Genomic DNA, 21,945 nt, shown 5'->3' on the forward strand with positions numbered 1-21,945 from the left:
ACCTGGTCCTGGACAGGAAATAACTCTAAAATGGGACTGGTGCCAATTGTATTAAGACAAGTACTTGCTGACTGTCGTTGAACCCGTGAAAAACCCATATTCCGGATTTAAATTTTTTTTGTAAGTAAACCCAAAATACTAGGCTATGGCATGTTGGGGAATGAGTCCCTCACAAGAAGGCCAGGGCTTAAAGCAAAGAAAATGTCTGTGCCTGAAGTTAACAAGACGTCATAGGCCTGTAGGCATATTGCCCATTTTCAATTCTAAAACAGCCCAACCCATGCCTGAGTTCAGGCACAGTGCCTGAACACTTTAAGAAGGCACAATATTTGTCCGCACACTGTGTCCAGACAACCTTTAAGAGCATTCACAACTGAAATAAAAGAATGAGGCAAGGAAAAGGTGATTTCAGTAGACTTCATTTCCTTTATTTGTTTTTGCTGCTTTCCTAAGGTTATCAGTAGGATATCACATGCGCTATGCTGTGACTGGCTTCAGCAGTTACCGTGGGGACAATAACATTCGGATATTGGAAGGACAACAGGACAACAGATACACTTTATACGTTAATCAGCCGTATAGGTACAATATACTTGCCTAATTGATGACTTATTAGTAAAGTGTACTTCTTATACAAGTCCAAGCTGTTAAAACATGATTTATGTTTTAGGAACGATAGTGACTTGTATCAATTTGTGTCATTGTACCTAAGGTTACTTTAAATTACTTCTCCTCAAAAGTCCAAACCAAGGTACAATCATTGGTCAATCTGTTTGGCCTGTCCCTTCCTAGCGTATGCCTACTTGTTCATGTCCATTAAAAGTTTAGTTGTAAAGTCATCTTTAAATTTTACTTACAGACACAATACAAGCGCAACCAGAAGTCCTATGGCCACAATCATGCTTTTAAAATTTGTTTTGTTACATCAAGCAAAGCTTTGTTTTTTTCACCCCTGCAGGCATACACTGAGATCAACGGGAGATCATGGGTTGGAGTGATCACACACACACACACACACACACACACACACACAGAACTGAGTTAAGGCAGTAGTCTTGAGAGAGGCTGTGAGGCAGAGAGAGTGTAGGAGAAGAGAAGGCAGCATTGTATCAGAGGATAGATTCAGTCAGCGTTGCGTTGCTTGGCTTGGCTGTGAGAGGAGGAGAGTGAGAGAACGAGAGTTTCCACAAAGCAGACACCTGTAATTCAGAAGCAGCGGCACGACAGACAGAGACAGCGGACATCTTTACCAGTGAGGAAGTACCAGACTAAACGTTAGCTGAGCCTGACAACAACAGAAGCACCATCAAGGCAGGAGGATGAGTCGTTTTGTTTACCAAGGGGGACTGGATGCTGCAGCCCCTGTAACCAACACTGCACAAAACAAACACACAAACAAACAAACACATGGGAAATACTCTACAAGCACCAAAAAACACGTCTAGAATTTGTGATGTCATGGGAAAGGTTTTAGGAGTCGGACCGTTGGGCCTGGAATACGTGGGCTAAAACGTAACTGCACCCAAAACAAAACACCGTGCTGGGGATATGACGTAGCCGATGAAAACTAAAGTCAACATGATCTAACTCTCAGTCTCATTACCGAACACAAACAGAGTGTGTTTGTCTTTAGGTAACTTCACAGTGTATATGTGTGCCACAGCGACTGAATCTAATATAAAAGGCTACTGTGTGTGTTTCATAGTTGTCTGGTATCATAAGGAAGACATTGCCATGCTTGATCGTTATCCTGGGTGAACTTTGTGGTCAAGAATTTGACCAGTGCTAATCTACAGAGGGAAAGTTGCTGGTGATCGAGGGAAGGCTGACTGAAAGTGGTCGTCGAGGAGAATTAGTCGAATAGGTTTGCACTAGTGGGCGGACACAATCACATACTGGTCCACATCGAGTGCACTGTGCTGAACAGTGTTTACATTAAGTAAGCACACCTACTCCTACAGATTACCAAAACGTGTTACGCAGGAAGTTTGCTATACGCCTGTAAACCGGCTACCGGAAAACAGTGGGGTTTTCGCTACATTCACTAATCATCATCAACTACACCAAACACTGTTATATACAGATCAATTCATCACTATGAGGGGGACAATAGCTTATGGATGAGAAGCTTTCTTAGTGCAGTGTATAGGTTGTTATGCTAACACTATGCCCTTTTCTTTGAGTGGGTTTACTGTAGGTTAGGTTAGGTGGGGTGAGGTGAGTTAGACTGATACAGGTATACGGGTGGATCTAGTCATCAGGGGCGGGGATCTTCTCCAAGGTGGGTTCCACTCCCCAGATCTCGCGGGCGTACTGGGCGATGGTGCGGTCACTGGAGAACTTGCCACAGCCGGCAATGTTGAGCACCACCTTCTTTGTCCACTCCTTAGTGTTCTGCTCAGAAGCAAAAACAAACAGTTCAAGCACATTGAACAACCAGCCACTTATCTTTTTATCTATTCTAGTGGAGGCGCTGACTTCTACACACTGCACACCAGACGATTTTGTTATTTGCCCATTATGACACAGCAAAATTTAGCATGTTTGCTAAGATGACTAAATAGTTTGTATAACTGTTCAGTGGCCTTGCTGTGTATATTCCTGTGTACATTTTAACATGTTTGTCACAGTGTGTATCGTTTTATCACATAGATTACAGTTGAATATGAATTGATGGAATGCTTAAAGAACCGACCTTGTACAAAGCACTGACTTTATCCTGGCATTTGATGTAGTCTTCGTAGTCAGCAAAGACCTTAAACCTTGAGTAAACATACAACAAACATACAATCAAATCAGTAGAGGAAACCATGAGCGGCTGTATGGAGCAAACATAGGGTGGCCACTGGGCGTTGACGGACAAAGTAGTCGTCTCTGGGACGCCAGAGGGAAAGTCCTGAATGGCTCTTTACAGTCGCGCCTTGTATAGCTCTTTGCATAGCTCTTAATAATCGTGCACTGTGCAGTTTACTTTAGACGTGTATGGGCCACTAGGTGGGTGACACTGAGGTGTTTCACATGTACGCCTAAAAAAAACTGGATGGATCATTTTATATAGAAAGTGAGGTTGGAGCAGGCTTCACTCAATGTGTCTACTTTCAAACTTTAAGAGTGCTGGCCTGGGCCCCAGCCATGGCGCGACTGGCTGGGGCACCTGCACCGTACGCCGGCGACCCGGGTTCGATTCCAGCCCCGTGGTCCCTTCCGGATCCCACCCCGACTCTCTGTCCTACTCGCTTCCTGTCATTCTCCACTATCCTGTCATTACAAGGCATAAAAAGGCCAAAAAAAAAAAAAAGAGTGCTGGCCTGGATGGTTAGAATACGTAAAGTAAAGTAGGAGAGAGGCCGCACTATGCATATATACACTTTTATTTGTGCAAATAAAAGTGTATATATGCATAGTGTGGCCTCTCTCCTACTTCATTTTAATTACACCAAATTATAGAATGTTCAATCCAAAGGTAGTGTTAGGCAATAACGGCTCCAATTCCTACCTGTCATAGTTCATGAGCATGTTGACCAGATCCTTGAAGAGTTCGGGTTCACTAGGGCTGAAGTGGCCACCAGCAATCTGATCCATAGCCTGCTTCAGTTCCGGAATGCGGTTGTAGTACTCATTTGCATTGTATCTGCACAGTGAGAAAAAGGATGAGAAACTCAGCGATGACAGGCAGATAGAAAGTCGAAATTGTCTCATAGGGATATTTGGTAACACTTTATAATAACTACACACAATTCATCATTTATTAAGCCTTTGTTACTTATTAGTTAATGATTTGTTCATCATTAGTCATTTCTAATTTATCATCAGTAAAGCATTTGTTCACACAGTTATAAATAGTTTGTTCATAGTAAATAAGCCTATATCTTAAATATGTTTATACATTATTGTTAATACTTAATAAATGATGCAATAATATGTTTTTGATTAAGTGATATTACCATTATTTAACAGTTGTTACATACACATGCACTAATGATTAGTTAGGGTGAGGATACATATTTTATAAATCACTTCCTAATACTATAATTAATAATTAACTCAGGAGTTACAAGTGGTTAGTTAATGATATTTTGTGAGCTCATCTAAAGTGAGGACGTTTTATGCCTTGCAACACATTTACAAATGAGTTATAAAGTTTACACTTGCATTTATTCATTTAGCCGATACTTTCACCCAAAGCGACTTACAGATGTCAATGAAATTAAAGGGCAAGGCCACATTGGTGGACGCCGGGGTTTGAACCCCGAACTTTATGGGATACTGCATGTTAACCTGGCTCCCTATCCACTACACTACCTCTGTCTGCTTGTCTGCTAAATGAATGAATGTGAATGTAATCTTTACAACTCATTAAAAAATGTGTTGCAAGGCATAGAAAGTCCTCACTTTAGATAAGCTCACAAAATTTCATTAACTAACCACTTGTAACCCCTGAATCAATCATAAATTATAGTATTAGGAAGTGGTTTATAAAATATGTATCCTCACCCTAACTAATCATTAGTACATGTGTATATTGCATAATTTATTAAGTATTAACAATAATTCATAAACATATTTTAGATATAGGCTTATTTACTATGAACCAACCATTTATAACTGTGTGTACAAATACTTTATTTATGAGAATTAACATAGGAACAATGCTTTACAAATGATGAACAAAGCATTTTGTAATAGTTTGCGACTGGTTTATAATAAGAAAATTATTTCATTATAAGTGGTTGTTTCATTACTTATTAAGTATAAATCATGTACTTACAAACATATTTTCTGGATAGGCTTATTTACTATGAACAAACCATTTATAATAGTGTGAACAAATGCTTTACTGATGATGAATTATGTATGAACAAGAAATTACTAATGAAGAACAAACCATTAACTAATAAGTAACAAAGGCTTAATAAATGATGAATTGTGTGTAGTTATTATAAAGTGTTACCAGATATTTGTCTATGAGAAAGGAAGGAAGGACATGAAATGGTCTGTACATGTACCATTGCAGGGCTCTACAGTGCGGCCATTTCACTCGCACATGCGAGTAAAAATGATGCCGTGTGAGTGCAAAAATATATTTAGGCGCACTGGTGCGAATGACTTCAAACCATGTCAATGCTTGTCTACAAAATACATCTCAACATAGAACATTACTGGTGCGAACCATAGAATCACGTTGCAAATACAGCATAAAAACTAACTTGGGCGCACAAATGCTCCTGGAAAAAAATGTTAGTGTCGTGCCCTGTGTTGTAAAGAAAAGGCATCTTCCATCTAACCCCTTAAACTGAACCTCTCACTGGATTCTGCCAACTGTAATGAAAGCTACAACTTCCAACTTATCCCTGCATTCTGATGAAGATGAAAGGGGAAAAAACTACATTTCCCAGCTCACCCCTTCTTGTCCATGGCCTCCACGTCCTCCACCCTCATGCCGAAGATAAAGAGGTTCTCCTCGCCCGCCTCCTCGGCCATCTCCACGTTCGCTCCGTCCATGGTTCCGATGGTGAGGGCGCCGTTCAGCATGAACTTCATGTTGCCGGTGCCGGACGCCTCTGTGCCCGCGGTGGAGATCTGCTCCGACAGGTCAGCAGCAGGGATGGCTGAGGAAGAGAAGGAAGAAGGAGAGAGAGAGAGTGAAAGAGAGAGAGAGAGAGAGAGAGAGAGATGGGTGAAAGAGAAGGAAGAAGGAGAGAGAGAGAGAGAGAGAGAGAGAGAGAGAGAGATGGGTGGAGTGGAGTGTGTGTGTGGGAGAGAGAGAGCAAAATGGAGTGAAAGAGAAGAGTGTCAGAGAGAGAAAGAGAGAAATTATATGAGACAGATAAAGAAAGAGAGAGAGAGAGAGAGAGAGAGAGAGAGAGGGAGAAGGAGAGAGAGAGGGAGGAAGGGATAGAACTGTTGGTGATATTTTACTGAAATCTGGACTCTGGTTTGCCTTTTTGTTTACCTGTGCTCTGTTTTTGTCATTAGTGTGCTTTTGTGCTCGCGTGTACCTTTCTCAGCCAAGGTGACACGGTAGTTCTCCAGGAAGATGACCTTGAGACGGTCACCAATCACAGGGTCGTGGTTGATCACCTCACCGATGGCTGTGATGAGGCGAATGATCTTCTTAGCGGTGTGGTAGCCAGGAGCAGCCTTAAAGAGAGAGGGAGGGGTTACTTCCCAATCAGGGTACTTAAAGTGAGAGGGGTTACTTCCCAGTCAGGGTACTTAAAGAGGGAGGGACAAAGTAACAAAGCAGTAACAAAGAAGTGCAAAAATATCATTGTTGGCACAAAACAATGACATTGACATTTCATTTTTAGACTACACCGCTTCAACAAATCACATTACAAAAAACTGAAGACAGAAGCTGTGTCCCAATTAAGGGCACAGTTATGAGTGGGTCATGACTTGTAAAATGTTTATACAAGGGTGGTCAAAATCAGCAGATGAAAACTCCCACCTCAAAATAATAGCTTACCTTTCCTCCAATCATGACTGTCCTAGGGGTCCACACCTTGTTGGGTTCCTTCTTTATGCCTGATTAAAAACAGAGTGAGTCAGCTCTCTGAGGCTCTTATGAGCCCATAAGACATGATCTCTTTCCCTCCTTGAGCTTTTACATGTTCTGAAATACGAAATGGAACTATGTATGTTGTACATTTGATTTAGTTCAGTACTTAATACTATTTTAGTCATGTCCTCCATGTCTCTGCCATGATGTTTACTGCATTGCAACACAAATCAGGTTGCACTGTTTTAAATACTGAGTATTTATGCTGATGCACCCTGCCATGTCAATCTTTAATAAATGAATCTGACTTCAGTATTAGAACGGAATTGATCAGGAGAATCACTGACGATTGTAGAGGGTGATGATGTGGAGACAGTTGAGCAGCTGACGCTTGTACTCGTGGATTCTCTTCACGTGGATGTCAAACATGGAGTTGGGGTTGATCTTCACCTTGTAGTGTTCCTCAAGGTGGACGGCGAACTTCATCTTATTCTCCTGCAGAGGAACCAGAAGGGTGTGGTCTTCAACTCAGGGGAAAACAATGATATGGTCTCCAATTCAACTCAAATAGTTACTATTAGAGGTCATGTTTTACAGAGTGCACAATGAAACAGAGACCAGAGACAGCTGTTTTATTAGTGCTGTTGTGGAACAAGAGCAGAGAGACCAACATTTTTGCGGTCATACCTGCTTAATTTTGGCTACATCACGGAGGAAAGCGTCATCATCCACAAACTTCCGCAGCAGTTTCAGCTGGTCCAGATCACGAATGTAGTCCTCACCGATTCTCTGCAACAGGTCATCAGGCAAAGGTCAAAAGGTCACTGAGGAGGGCATTACATTAGCATAAGTGGCTCCCTGTACTATATGTTTCTGATGATTTCTTTACTGTCAGATAAAGTATAATAAAGTATAATTTAAAGTAAAGTATAATTGCCTGCACAGTTCTATGTGTACACAGCCATTGAATTAATGGTTAAATGATTCAATTCCTGTGGTGGAAGCATGTCAGTAGTGGATTTTTCTTCACTTTAAATTATTTATGTATACAGTATACACAGTATAACAAATTCATTCATTCATTCATTTAAGGTTTATTTGACATGGACATTGCTCAATAATAAACACAAAATGCAAATGTACCAGATTTAGCCAAAATGGCTATTTTGCATCTGTTGTCCATGGAAATTGTGTAACACATTTCTATTCCATACCTCTGCGATGACCTCAGCGAGTCCAGGGTTGCACATGACCAGCCAGCGGCGGGGGGTAATGCCGTTAGTCTTGTTCTGAAACTTCTGGGGGTCAACTTCGTAGAAATCCTTGAAACTGTGAAGGAGAGCAGACACAACCGATCAAAGCAATCAAATGATATCATTATATCACACCAGCAGTTAGTTACTAGTCAGACACTAACCAGCCAGGTTAACATGTAACTGCATATTCTATGCACATTTATTACATAGATAGCTAAGAAAAAGTTGTGAACAGCTGTGAGTTAAAAACTAGAGGTTGTTGGGGCACCTTAATGACGTAATAATATCTACTAATGTGTTTTCATGCAACGAAAACCATTTCCGTTAGTCTTAGTCACATCATACCCTATGCTTCAAGTTGGATGGAAACCCAGTATACTATTGAACACATGTGGCCTTGATACATTCAGCAGGTGACAGTCTTCAGAGAGATTGTGGGTTTGAGAGCAATCATTCAGAAATCATTCAGGCATCAGCTGTCAACTAGAGTTTTATAGTATATTTCTTATAGGTCAGTACAAACTTTAACTTTATATCTCTCCTATAGGTATCTTTTTTTTAAGTATATTTTTTGGGCTTTTTGCATTTATTTAGACAGGACAGTGAAGAATGACAAGTGGGAGGGAGAGATGGGGTGGGATCGGGAAATGACCGCAGGTCGGATTCAAACCTGTGTCCCCGTGGGCAATCAAACCCATACATGGTACGGATACTGTAGCCTGCTGTGCCACAGCGCCCCCAACTTTATAGGCATCTAAGTTGAAAGCTCATGTGCGATGTCTGATACATGTATAAAGGACTTGAGAGGACTTGAGGAGGACTGCATGGTTATGATAACAGAGAAATCATTAGGAAAGAGGACTGCGTCAGGCAGGTCGTACATAGAGGCTTTGATGATGTCGGAGTGGATCCGGGCGACTCCGTTGACGGCGTGGGAGCCCACGATGCAGAGGTGAGCCATGTTGATCTTCTTCTGGTCGCCCTCCTCGACCAGGGACATGCGCCGCATCCGGTCCAAATCGCCGGGGTACAGTGAGGCTATGCGCTGAGTGGACAGGAAAGAGACACCGCTCGGAGTTAGAGCAGAAAGAGACACAACACAGCACAGCACAGCAGAGCAGGGTGTACGAGAAATCGATGTGTTTACATCACTGCAAAAAATGATATATGAAAAATTATCAATTTACTTGTTTTTATGTCTTAATTTAAGAAGACTTTCACTTATTTTAAATCAAATAATCTTACAAGATTAGATTAAAAACTAGATTTTTTATCTTAATATAAGATTATAACACTTGGTAAGATATCATTTTTTGCAGTGCATGCGCTTCAGCATCCCAGTTAGGTTTTTTGTTTTTGTGCATGTAATCATCATATCCTGATTTCAGAACCCTGGATAAGCCCCTCATCCCGGTTTTGAGAAATCTGCTTATACTAGCTGGAGCACTCTGAAATAAACCGGAATACTGTTATTTATCATGTGAGAGCAGAGAGGGTGTAAGATGAACAGCTGTGAAGGACAGCCTCTTGAACTCGTTCTATGAGCTTTGAGTATCTGACAAGATGATGTAGGGACAAACGCGATCAGTGCATTCTGCTTTGGGAGTTGTAAAGCTTGGGATTGGGTTAACTCAGGCTGTGCGCCGGGCAAAGTATCCTTCCAGGAATTTGCTTCAAATCATGAATGCACTGAGCCCCTCCCTCTCCCAAATCCCTTCCAACCACAACCTACCATTTTTGGGCAGGAACTCATGTTGAGTCGCTGCTGGTTTGAGAAAAAAACGACCTATGGCTCCAACGTAATGTCAAATCAGGTAAAATAGAGAATCCTTTTTCCAGTATTTACGTATTTACGTGCCAAAGACAGAAACCTCAACATAAATTTACACTACCGTGCATGAGCAGAAATGACAAGCAGATCAGAATTCCAGAACTCCAGTCAAACCCCTCTGGTCTCCTGACTCATATTTTCCAACTTGCCTTCATATCCACAGTCTGAATCCTATTTACCAGCTCAGACAAAAGCACTCCGCGCATAGGCGCCGACATGAGTGTGCGGTCACTTGCCACGCACATCAACGCCAAAATGTTTCACTGTCTGACAAGCATTTGATAAACAATGGATTGTATTGAGCAGTGCCGACAAAAATATAACTGAAATGTAATCGACACAGCAGCAGCAGCAAAGTTTGACGCTGGTGTGCAGGGTTGTATTGAAAGAAATGGAATATAATACCCTGGAAATCCAGTTCTCGTGGGAGCACAATTTGAATTTGCTCAGCGAGTCATTCTGGCAATGAGTAATGATGCTCATGACTTATGTCCCTTGTATCATGGGGCACCAATCACATTGGTGTATCTGATATAGGCGGGCCAGAGGCGAGCTAAACAGGTGACAGCGCTGCAACGTAGTGTTATCTAATTGCGTTGAAGTCCGGAATTAGTCAGTAAACATTGGTCGTAGTGTTATCCAATTGCGTTCAGTGAGATTTTCAAATGCATGCTTGGTGCCGCCCCTCGAGTTGGGCCATTACATTAGTCATGGCCAGACCCTTAATCTTTATAGATTTCCAGGGTCTGGATTTCCAGGCTAGGAATCTAATGTAGCCGGACATCAAAAGCCGAACGTGCCGCACACATGTCGGCGTGCCCATGTGCGGAGGCCCTTGGACACAACCATCTAATCTGTCGCACCTCCATGTGGCGCCGGTTGATCTCGTAGATGATCTCCAGGTGGCGTGGCAGAAGGTTCTGGAAGAGGTCAATAGGCCAGCGCTCCAGAGCCTCTGGGAGAACAGTGTGGTTGGTGTAGGCACAGGTGCGCACGCAGATATCCCAGGCCTGGGAGATGGGCGGAGAGAGAGAGAGAGAGAGAGAGAGAGAGAGAGGGGAATACAGGTACAGGAAGAGGGAGAGAAAGACAGAGAAAGAAAGAGCGAGAGAGTGAAAGAGAGAGAAAAGGAGAGAGAGAGGGAGAGAAACAGAGACATTATTACAGTAGTATTATTGATGTGATTCATGAATCTTAAGTTGATAGTAAAATTATCTATCTATCTATCTATCTATCCATCTGTTGCTTTGACAACACAAGACCTCTTTTTACGTCAACAAAGCTTTTGAAATTGAAATGGAAAATTGAGCAAAAGAGATAGAGAGAGAGAGAGAGAGAGAGAGAGAGAGAGAGAGAGAGAGAGAGAGAGAGAGAGAGAGAGAGGCCAGTATGGGAATGACACCACTTTTCATCTTTATCCAGGATTATATCAGTCCTACCAGGAGAGCATTTAGGAGCTTTGGCCATTTTTAGCCACGTGATAAGAGCAGACTGTGATACCCAAAGCCAGAAGCTGCATGTCTGTATGAATTAATAACAGCAAGATAAAACCGTTTTGATGTGCTGTTGCACTCTCATTGCGGCCGAACAGTGACACAACAGCCAAGGAGCATCAAGTTAATAATAAATCAGGAAAAAGCCCCTGTGACATCATAACACTTCCATTTTAAGGTCTTTATGAGAAAGGATTTTGCAAAAGGATGCAGAGTCTGTATGATACACATTTTGACTTCACAATCCTGTCATTATGAGACCCAGGGGTGCACTGAAACAGTTCTTCACATGATGGCACATGTCTTCATAAAGGTGTGGGCAAGTTTAACTAGGCAACCGCTAGCTACAGTTAATGCATAACTATGTTATAACGACAGTCTCACCATGTCCCAGTCCAGTTTCTCATCGTCCAGGAGGATCCTCATGAGTTCTGGGATGGCCATGGCAGGATGTGTGTCATTGAGTTGGATGGCCACCTGTGGGCACAGACATCGGCAGCGAGAGAGACGTCAGAACCAGAACCGGACAGAGAAGAAGAGAGAGAGAGAACACAGAACACAGAACACAGGCAGGAAACATACACAACAAGGCGGCTGAAGGAGTCCGTAGCAGTCCCACGTCAGGAACTATAAGAACTGAGAACTACAGGGACTCCTTTGCAGGAACTACTTTAGAACTAGTAGGATAAATGGCATAAAAACACACATTCCTAATTTGTGACTAATATATTCAGTAATTGGGAAGTAAGCAACAGTAAAGCTGGGAATTCCTAGGAGTCACTTATAGGTACTAGAGCAGATAGAAAACACTAGGAATTGCTGGGACATACTCCAACTTGTACTCTATTGCCATCTACTGAGTAGGGGATGCACTGCAGCAGAAAAGACGATGCTTCGTTTTATCTCACTGAAGTGTAATTCGCTGCCACTGCATCGCTGTAATGAAATGAAGATCGCTTTGGGATTACAGCGGCCCATATCCATTATCTCAGAAAATTAAATAGTCATGGCTTGAACATCCTATAAGCTAACACACTCACGAACGATGAGTATTATCATCTCTGTTTCAGCTTGGCTCAAATTGGATCATGGGGCGGTGGTAGTGTAGTGGCTAAGGAGCTGGGCTGGCATACAGTAGTTGTGAGTGAGAAGTTGTGGGTTCAATTCCACCACTGTGCCTTTGACCAAGGCACTTTGTTTCTCTAGGGAGAATGGCCCTTGTAATATAATTGACATATGACTTGCTTTGGATGAATGAATGTAATGAATGAATGAATGTACTTGATTGTATGGGGGTATGCTTAAGCAAGGTGGTAGCGCAGTAATGTAGAACGAAATGCGGTCAAGGTGTGAGTTTGTGCTCATTATACAACGGCATCGAATGCTATTCAGCCAATCACAATCAAGGACCGAAACTATCAGTTTAAGAATACTCTATATCTCACCTTGGAACGATCAGTTTTAGAATACTCTATATCTCACCTTGTCGGGGAGGGTGGTCAGATCCACGCGCACAACCTCGGTGGAGCCAAACTTGGAGGCTTTGAATCGGCGGATGATGTCTTGAAGAGTGGCAGCAACTACAAAGTACTCCTGCTTCAGACGCAATTCCTTGCCCTCAAAGAACTGTGATAAATACAAACTTTGTTAATAAGGTGCAGTGAATATACTAGACTACAGACAGAGGTAAGGTAAAGTAAAATAAAATAGCCACACCATCAAAGAAATAATAATTGTAATAATGAGTATAAAATATTCCAGTGTTGCACAATTAGCTGTATATTTTCCAGCAACATTCAGACTTGCTCAGTCACTCACTCACATTGTCATTGGGATAGAGGACACGGGAGATGTTCTCTGCCAGATTCCGGTCCAGCACAGCCTGAATGTAGCCACCGACATTAACTGTTCAAACAGACAGCATGGCACAACACAAGACACAAACGCACAGCATGTGAGACAACCTGCTCGCACTGTGGGCCACATTGTCCAACTGGCATTGTGGTTTAACTGTCTCCACTAAGAGAGAGACTGTCTAAGTTAATATATTTTATTTTCATAATACATTTCCGGTGTGCAAACATTCTCCTTTGTTTTATCTTATAGTTTCACAGAATTGTGTGGTAGGAGCAGGCTTCACTCAGTTTCTTATTCTTTCTTAGAATGGTAGGCCAAACGTATGAGTGATAAAAAAAGGGCACACTTTGCATACAAAACGTGTTTATTGCACAGATGCATTTCGGCTTAGTGCCTTCTTCAGTGTGTACTGTGCGGCCTTTTTCCTTCTTTGTTATCTGATAGTATACCTTGTCCTGCACCTGGCCTAAAGATAGGATGGATGTGCACGCAGCCACTCTACCAGATAACAACAATATTTTGTGAAATATAAAAAAAGAAATGGCCATAACCACACCTTTGTTACAGGATGCAATCTTTTACTTTACATTATTTGGCATGCTCACTTATTCTGAATAATGAATGAGAACATTCAGTGGCATCTGATGCTGTTTAGCACACAGGTTTCACTGAAGTGAAAATCAATAATAAGGGTCTATGAAGGTTACAGAGAGAAGTGCAGTCACGTACACTGTACATGAAGAGTTCAGATGTGTTCGTATTTGATTAACGCATACTATGTGTGGAGAGTATAGGCCTATTATTGAATAATTTTTTAACCAAAATTATTCAAATTGATTTTAGGATTGCATTGTCACTTTGCAGATTAAAATACAATTTGTTGTAAATTATTGCAAATTGCAATATTAAATTACATAATGAATTGGCAATTGCATAATGTAATGTCTTTTTGAACTGCATATTGCATTTTCATTTGAATTAAGCTACACATATGCTTCCATAGGAGAGTATTCACTCACCATCGTTATCCCATTTTTGACGGAGGAGGCGTTGAGAGGGTTTTGCATCTGAACTCTTCACATACCAACATAGGTTACCTCGTCGTGTTCCACTGGCATACACCACCACCATGACAGATATTTGCATGTGTAGACAGAGTCTTTGCATGTGCCTAACCACACATTATTATTTCACACACACATTGAAAAGGTCAATTCACTCACAGTCCTTCAGGTTGAAGTCACAGGGGGCTTTAGCTGACCACAGTCTCATGGTGTTCACAATGTTGTTCCTGTAACCAGGAACCGGAGTGTCGTAGGGCAACGCCAGCACAACCTGAAAACAGTCAGAATATATAATTTAAGAGTCATATAATTTAAGAGTCAAAAGGAGCCACGAGGAACCTTTACAACACTGTCAATAGAAAGGTTGTGTGCTGAAACATATCTGTACACATACTTATATTAGTGCAGTTATTGGTAATTTGCTACTAAATTAGCCAAATAATTTTGCCTGGTAATAAAATTAGCATTAGTTTGTGTGCAACTGCAGGGAGACATTGCCTGGGGCATATTGTGGATCAGACAATTAAGAGCCCATAGAGTGTAAATATATTTTAAATATGTATGTTGTGTTTACAACTAATCGCTGATAACACAATGCAACACACAGGCATCTTCTCTATGTGTTCATCCAGTACAACCTGTCAATCAAACGCATAAGGCAGAAAACAGGATCATGTATTTGGTATTGTTTTACACATTTGTACCGTGTGATGGATTGCACAACTGTCATGTCGTTTCTTATGCAGATATAAATAATCCATATATGACACAGCATGTCCAACCTAGATACCCAAGATAATTAACTCACCATGAAAAATTATCCTATTTTTTAAAACATGTCACTGTTGTGTAATGTACAGTATGCTCGTGACAGCCACACAGGGGTGGAAAAGAAGCGACACATGAAAAGACAAATGGAAGACGAAGGTGACACACTGTGGGCTCTGACCTGTGTGTCGACCCATTTCACTCCTTCAGGGTGGTGCTCCGTTCGACCGTAAAAGTGCACCGGCCGCATGTACTCAGGGCGGGCCTTCTCCCATGGGTTGCCGTAGCGCAGCCAATCATCAGCCTCCTCGATCTTTGAAAAGGTGTCAATCACTCTAAAATGCCACATGTATGTATCCTATTTTAGGCCATCCAACTTTTATTGACACTGGAGCCAAAGTAGCTTACCTGCCAGCCATCAGAAATCTTCTGGTTGAAGATGCCAAACTCGTAGCGGATGCCGTATCCATAGGCAGCAAGACCCAGAGACGCCATGGAGTCCAGGAAGCATGCTGAGGTATAACAGAGGATTGATGGAGGGTTTATGGAAGGCTTTTTATATATTATTTATTTATATGTATTTATATCACTAATGTTGTGACTTAATATGACTGGAATTTCCTCAACAGCCATTCACAAAAGATGAAGACACTTTGGACATCAAATTGTCTCAACCGATTAGGTAGGGATGGAAGACGTGTGAAGTCTCTCTCCCTCTCTCTCTGTGTATTTGTGTGTAGGCATGGGATGCGGAAAGGGGTGTGTGTGTGTGTGTGGGGGGGGGGGGGGGGGGGTGGTTGTACCTGCAAGACGGCCAAGGCCACCATTTCCCAGACCGGCGTCCTCCTCCATTTCCTGAAGCTCTTCCATGTCCAGGCCGAGCTTGATAAACACATCATCAACAAGCGTCAGCAAGCGCATATCATCACTCTGCGCACATCATCACTCAAGCAACATACAAGACAGCCACTTCACATCTTAGTCCACCTGAGAAGACATTTTATATCTGACCAGACTTGTATCTGACTAGAGTTGTACTGTTTCATCAAATCAAAATCTTTCTGGTGAATGGAATCTAAATTAAATGGATGCTTTAGTGCATACAAAACTGATCAGGCTGAATGTGGAATGACAGAACAGCTGAGCAGCATTCTGATTCCACAGCAGGAGGAGGAAAGAACACAGTCAGTGGACGCTGTGCAAAAACCCTGTTCAGCCCTCATGGGCTCGCAGTTGAGGATTAGATGAGACAGGACAGTTGGCCCCGCTTCATGACATCACTCCAAGCTCACGCCATGTGTGACAGCGCAGGGAGAACTCGGTCAGCCAGAAAGACGATTACGTTTTTACTCTTTCCTCAGAAAACGGCGTCAAAACAAGCTAGCCTGCCCCAATGGACCACGTTCAGATTCACACTCAGAAAGTGTGAGGGTTGGATCACTGAGACCATAACCATACATGGACACGTGCACCTGACTTGGAAGTTACTCAGGGTCTAACCAACTCTGATATGCCACAGTGCATTACATGACTAAAGTTATCCAAATTACTGCATTATAGAGCATAACCTGACAAGGCACTTTGATTGATTTAAGTTGTTGAAACATTCATTTTTTCCAAGATGGAGGGGGAGTAATTACTCTGCAAAATGATGTGGCTTGCCCAAAAAACCCTTTGCTGCTATTTTCATCATTTCATCTATTTTCATTCTTGTCGTCAATAATGTATGTCCATATAAACAGATATGTCCCTGATATGGTGTATTATGGGTAATCACATTGGGTACCATCCATGTTGTGATTTGTGAACTGGGTCATCAACTGACATTTCAAGTATGTGGTTTAGTGACAAACCTGGGTAAAGAAAGCCTTTGGGCATGAATGAAGCCATTATTGGTCTCTTCCATCAGGAAACTTACCACTTACTCTGGGTTCATCTGAACTGTAATAAGCCCCGAGGAACATTATAGTGCAATAATAACGCCTTATAGTGCAATAATAACGCCATCTAAGTATTTACAATTTATTCTTACCTTGTGTTGTTCTTGTGCTTTTTTAAATTAAATCATTTTATTTTTTATTTTATTTCAGACTATTTTGGAGTTACACCCCTGATTCCGCTGTTTGCTCTGTTTATAATGACAATAAAGTCTTGTTAATGAGTTCATTCTAATTCTTCTAACTTAACCAGGTTTGTCCCTTAACCACATACTTGAAATACACCCCTGGCGAAGCACTTGCTAACCCAGTCAGCTGCTCACCTGGTAGATGGCCTCGTCACAGGCGTTCTCCAGTGCCAGGTTCACCATGGTGTTCTGAAGCGTGCGCCCCATGTAGAACTCCAGGGAGAGGTAGTACACGCGCTGCACAGACACAAACACAAACACATGTACATTTGGATTCCCGCTCTCTCACTCACACCCACAGTCTCTTCCTGTTATCATCTCTCAACAGAACACAACCATATATGGGGATATATATCATTCCGCATTCCTGTCCTTGAGTAAACTGGTGCGCAAGTATTGTTGAACGCAAGTTCATTTTGTACGGTTTTTCAGGCCTGCTATGTAAGTGTGAACACATGCACCACTGAAATAACAAAGTCAAAAGCTGAAGATATCATAGACAGAGAGATATCAGAGAGTATACAAGAAAGTAAGAACTGTGTTGTTGGCTATATTTTTATGATGAATATTTTTTTTTTTTAATACAAACCCAATTAAGTTTCCCGGTGGACTTGCTTTTTCCACAACTACATCATCATCTACACTAAGTAAGTTGGCCTAATGTTTAGGGTGTGGTTTGTTTGTTTTTGTTTGTCTATCTATTGTGTTTTTAAGCGCCCTAAAGTGGATCTAGATAACAAGGTGGACACACAACTCAACTTATGTTTCCCTTTTGATAGCATTGCAAGATAAGGCATTTGCCCTTGGTGGAGGTCCTTCTAGTAACAGTTTTTAAGGCATATCCATCATCATGAGAAATGTCCAGCAAGCATGCACGTCCAAGACGTCTGAACTGGGTGCTGGACCAAAATAAAAGTAGTAACTATAAAGAAAAGTCTGCACACCAATTGCTCTCAAGTAAGTATATTCTTTTAATCCGTGACATTTCGGGGCTAGCCCTTCCTCAGATGTGGACACCACACCATCATCATGCCTTACTAATAATACTTCAGAACAAATCAGTAAGTGTTTGGTATTGTCTTTGGTATTACCCATCTTGGCTCACAAAGGAAAGGTCAAAGAAAGGTCAAGGTCCTTCTCAGTGGGATAAAATAGCATTCATTCCCCATTGCATAACTCTATGAACATAGACAGCTGAACAGTAGCCAACTGAGGTGAAGAAAAAAGGCTTTAAAACTGATGACTTCATTGTCAAGGTTCATTTTGAGTGTGAGTGGACAGTGACAATGTCAGACATTGTGTAGAAGCTCACAACCTCAGGCTCAGCACAGGAAGCTCACAACCTCAGGCATAGGAGGTGGGCGTGTTAGCAAGGAGGCTAGTACTCTTAAGGCATCGGGTTGATTCGGGTAGTAGGGTTTACTCAGTGCACAGTATCCACTGGCCACACAAGTCTGCATCCCCCTCCCCCCTCTATCTCTCTCTCTCTCTCTCTCTCTCGCTCACACACACACACACACACACACACACACACACACACAAACTCTTTTGTGTGTGTGTGAGTGTGAGGCTGGCATTGACATTTGTGGCCAAGTAAAAATAGAAATTCTGATTGGTCTTTGGAAAGGTTAGACGGTACTGTCTAGATACCAGCCATTCACAGAGAGCTGTGTTTAATAGACAGAAGATAACAGACACTAGACTGGAGGGTCAACTTCCTTACGTGGGGCTGAACGAACTGCTCCTATCGGAAGACATTATAACTGCAGTAAACTACACTAAAGCTGCAGTAGGCTTTTATTACAGAACATCAATTTCTCACTTTTGTTTTTGGGTGAGGTTTTTAATTTTCATCGATGAATGTGTGTGTGTGTGTGTGTGTGTGGAGGGTGGGGCAGTGTGAGGTATGAGTGAGTGTGTGTGTGTGTGTCAGACATCATAAGATAGATAGATACTTTATTGATCCAAGGGGAAAAGGGTTCGCAGCTCCAATAAGTGTTAAAGGATCATGATGCAAACCACATGATGCATGCTCCTGATCGAGTTATGTTTTAAAGGCCTTTCTCCTGTTGTTCCAACTTTAGTGTGTCAATGCATTCAGTGTGACAAATGTAGGCTATTATTAAAGAAGATACAGAAGTAACTAGCCTATTTTGTGGCAAGAGAATGAACTTGAGATACAAATATTTTGCATGCTGGGAAAATGCATTATCACATTTGGATCAACAAGCTTGATGTGTTGGCTGAACATGACCTGTTGACTTGAATAATATTTTTTCTTTAGATGTGTCTACTTCAAACAAAGCAACACATCTCAGAGATTATTTTATAAGAATAAGGTACAGCTCAGGTTATTCTTTTGACCCATACAAACGGATAGCTTTTGCATTTACGAATTAAAATCGCATCAGACATGCATCACATCACACGATTATGTAATACATGAGCGCCTTGAAATCACCGCACTGATATACAGCTGTCATAACGCACGTAACTCATTTTGGACAAAAGAGAGAGAAAATAGCCTACAAAGCCGATAGCAATGTCGTTTTGCCCAAATGGCAGCGGGACTGAGCCTGAAACTGTCATGCTGAAACCTTTTGTCATCGATTGTCTGAGAGAGTAACACTATGTACCCGATGGAGTCTACCCCTCCCCCGTGTTACCATGCACTGTCTGTGTGGTGTACGTGCCGAGAGGAGAGAACTGCGGCATCAGGCTGCTTACTTTGGGGTCTTTCTCGTAGTAATGCTGCTGCGTACGGATCCATCTTCCGACGAGGTGGTCGCGAACCGTGTGGGCCAGTGCGAAATAGTAGTCGCGTCTGGTGGCCACATTACGATCTTTCACCAGCGTGAAGTGCAGATGACGGTTAAAATTTGTCTTGAGATCCGCAACATTTTCAACTCCGGCCAGCCCTCGCACGGAAATTTGCTTCCTTTTCTCTTGGTCTGTCAGAGGCTTCGGCATCCTGCTTTGCTGTACTTTACTGCTTTATCTTCTGAAGGAGGCCTGTGCGTCAGGAAAGCGCTTAGTGATGCCAAACTGAAAATCCAGTGCGCGTCACTATGCTTACTTTCAGACGGTCAACTGTTCTCGACTTCAGCACCAGCATCTGCACTTCATGTTCTGCACATGCTTTATATGGAAGGGTAATTTATTTCGGGGGAGGGCGGGTCTTAGCAAACTTCAGCCAATTGACCTCCTGCGATGTCATTTAATCTCGCAATCATCAAAGGAGACTGCTGGACCAACAGCAAGTTTTTTCAAATGCTTTTTACTTTTTTCCCCTTTAACAGGTGTATTCAAACATGCAGGCTTGCGCAGTAACAATATAGGCTACTTTCAAATTATGTCAATACTTTTCTACAAACATCATTCAGCAGATGTAGCCTATATCCACTGCACTGACTTGTTGCATTAAAAAAGGCCCTAACACGAACTTCACAATGAGGTTGTGCAAAGACTATTTAAACGTCCAGTTCCTGCTTCAAGGGTAATGATCTTTGTGTTAGACCATCTGACTACAGTATCTATATTTAGACACTTTGTTTCCCCCCTGCCAAACCCATCAAATGTGCTCAGTGAAACTGCAGTCAGTGGCTGGGCTACAGGACAAACAGAAAGTTGACCATGTCGATAAATTAATCATTTTGGGGGTAGGCCTATGGGCTGCATGCTCTACCATTCAAAAACTAGCCTACAATTTCTGCATCAAAGCCTGTAACTTGATTTCTTACTTCATGAGATTTTCCCCTTCCAAACCTAACAGCTGATGGTATAGGTAAATAATAACACATGTATAAAATGCGTATGTTAAAAATACACAGCCCACAAGCATGTCTATAGCCTGACGGAGTACGCAGACAAGGTAAATGCGACACCACACTGTGGACGACCTTAGAGGGACCTGCATGGCCGACTTTGCTGCAGTCACTCCTCTGCTGTGTCGCAGCAGGCTGCAATATGCACAATATGCACCTCTGACTGGCCAAGCCACGCACTGACCTGATACAACTGCGTTTCACACGCAGCCCAAAATCTGCTGACACATTGCATGTGACCATGTTGCTAAATTCAATGCAGACTTAAGGCTCTGAACACATGCAGCAGTGTCATGGTAAGAAAGAGTTGTGCGTACAGATGTCCTCAATTAAATTTGTATTGAGTCTTCACACCTGCCTCATACCAAAAAGTATGAACCAAAAACCTGTAAATATGACGTGTCAATAAAAGTTTTGAAGTAACTATTTGTGTTCATAATGTATGTCTCACTGTGATAATGGGTGTATTTAGAGAGAGCGGTAGCCTAGGTTATTCCTTCAATTATTATTATGATAACATTATCCGGTGTTGACAGGCGAGTTTCGAGATTGAGTTCAGCATTGTTATATTGCTATATTGCTTTTATACAACAATTCTACCACAAACTAAATAATCTGAAAACACCCCAATATTGTTTAAAAATGTTAATTTCGACATCGTTCTTACCAAAGATTCTAGAACAGAGCAAGATAGATTACTGGCGATATACGTTGGATATGTTGAAGTACGTTCTATGACTCTATGGGCGCCATTTTGGTAAGCTCAGGTGTCGTCACAGACGCTGGCTACCGTGGGAATCCTATGGCGCTGATCCTAACATGTTAACAATATTTATTCTGTAAAGCTGTATGTTGAAATTACGTGAAACCCAATATACCACACCATGTCTAGACCAGTTAAGTATATTGTATAAAGACAATGTAGAATTATTTCCTAGGGTAAATTAGGCTAGGGCACTGACATCTGTCCATCATTCCACCAAAGTTCAATAGGCCAGTGTTGGGGGTAACGTGTTACTGTAATTTCGTTACTTTATTGGGAAACGAAGTAGTCTAAAGGTAACACATTACAATTTAAATTTCAGTAATTCGTTATAGTTACTGAATAACTGTAACGTCCATTACTGCATTAGGCCTACTCACAATATCTGTCTAGCCTATTGACATGGTTTCCATGATTGTTTTTAAAATATTTAAAATATGGATTAGTCTAGGCTACATTATT

At 41.8% G+C, this 21,945-nt stretch overlaps 1 protein-coding gene across 1 annotated transcript; it reads right to left on the bottom strand.

The window, feature by feature from the left end:
• Positions 1-406: 406 nt before the first annotated feature.
• pygmb (phosphorylase, glycogen, muscle b) lies at positions 407-20,023 on the bottom strand. The gene is made up of 20 exons (XM_042070946.1): positions 19,624-20,023; positions 17,032-17,133; positions 15,575-15,653; positions 15,180-15,283; positions 14,953-15,084; positions 14,163-14,274; positions 12,905-12,987; positions 12,565-12,708; positions 11,467-11,559; positions 10,453-10,599; positions 8,640-8,803; positions 7,717-7,831; positions 7,190-7,291; positions 6,850-6,997; positions 6,470-6,528; positions 6,000-6,141; positions 5,402-5,609; positions 3,497-3,631; positions 2,696-2,762; positions 407-2,394 (listed from the first exon to the last, which is right to left on the bottom strand). The coding sequence occupies exons 1-20, from the start codon at positions 19,864-19,866 to the stop codon at positions 2,251-2,253; spliced, it is 2,523 nt and encodes an 840-aa protein (XP_041926880.1). The 5' UTR covers positions 19,867-20,023; the 3' UTR covers positions 407-2,250.
• Positions 20,024-21,945: the final 1,922 nt, after the last annotated feature.

Source organism: Alosa sapidissima, chromosome 18, assembly GCF_018492685.1.
Source record: "Alosa sapidissima isolate fAloSap1 chromosome 18, fAloSap1.pri, whole genome shotgun sequence".
Classification (NCBI taxonomy): Eukaryota; Metazoa; Chordata; class Actinopteri; order Clupeiformes; family Clupeidae; genus Alosa; species Alosa sapidissima.

What these genes read in the sequence shown, in the direction of transcription:
- pygmb (XM_042070946.1), bottom strand. Translation starts at nt 19,866, where the DNA reads ATGCCGAAGCCTCTGACAGACCAAGAGAAAAGGAAGCAAATTTCCGTG. An exon ending in CAGTCATGATTGGAGGAAAG is followed by an intron (nt 6,142 to 6,469) that starts GTAAGCTATTAT and finishes TCTCTCTTTAAG; the next exon opens with GCTGCTCCTGGCTACCACAC. An exon ending in TGTCACCTTGGCTGAGAAAG is followed by an intron (nt 5,610 to 5,999) that starts GTACACGCGAGC and finishes TCTCTTCCTCAG; the next exon opens with CCATCCCTGCTGCTGACCTG.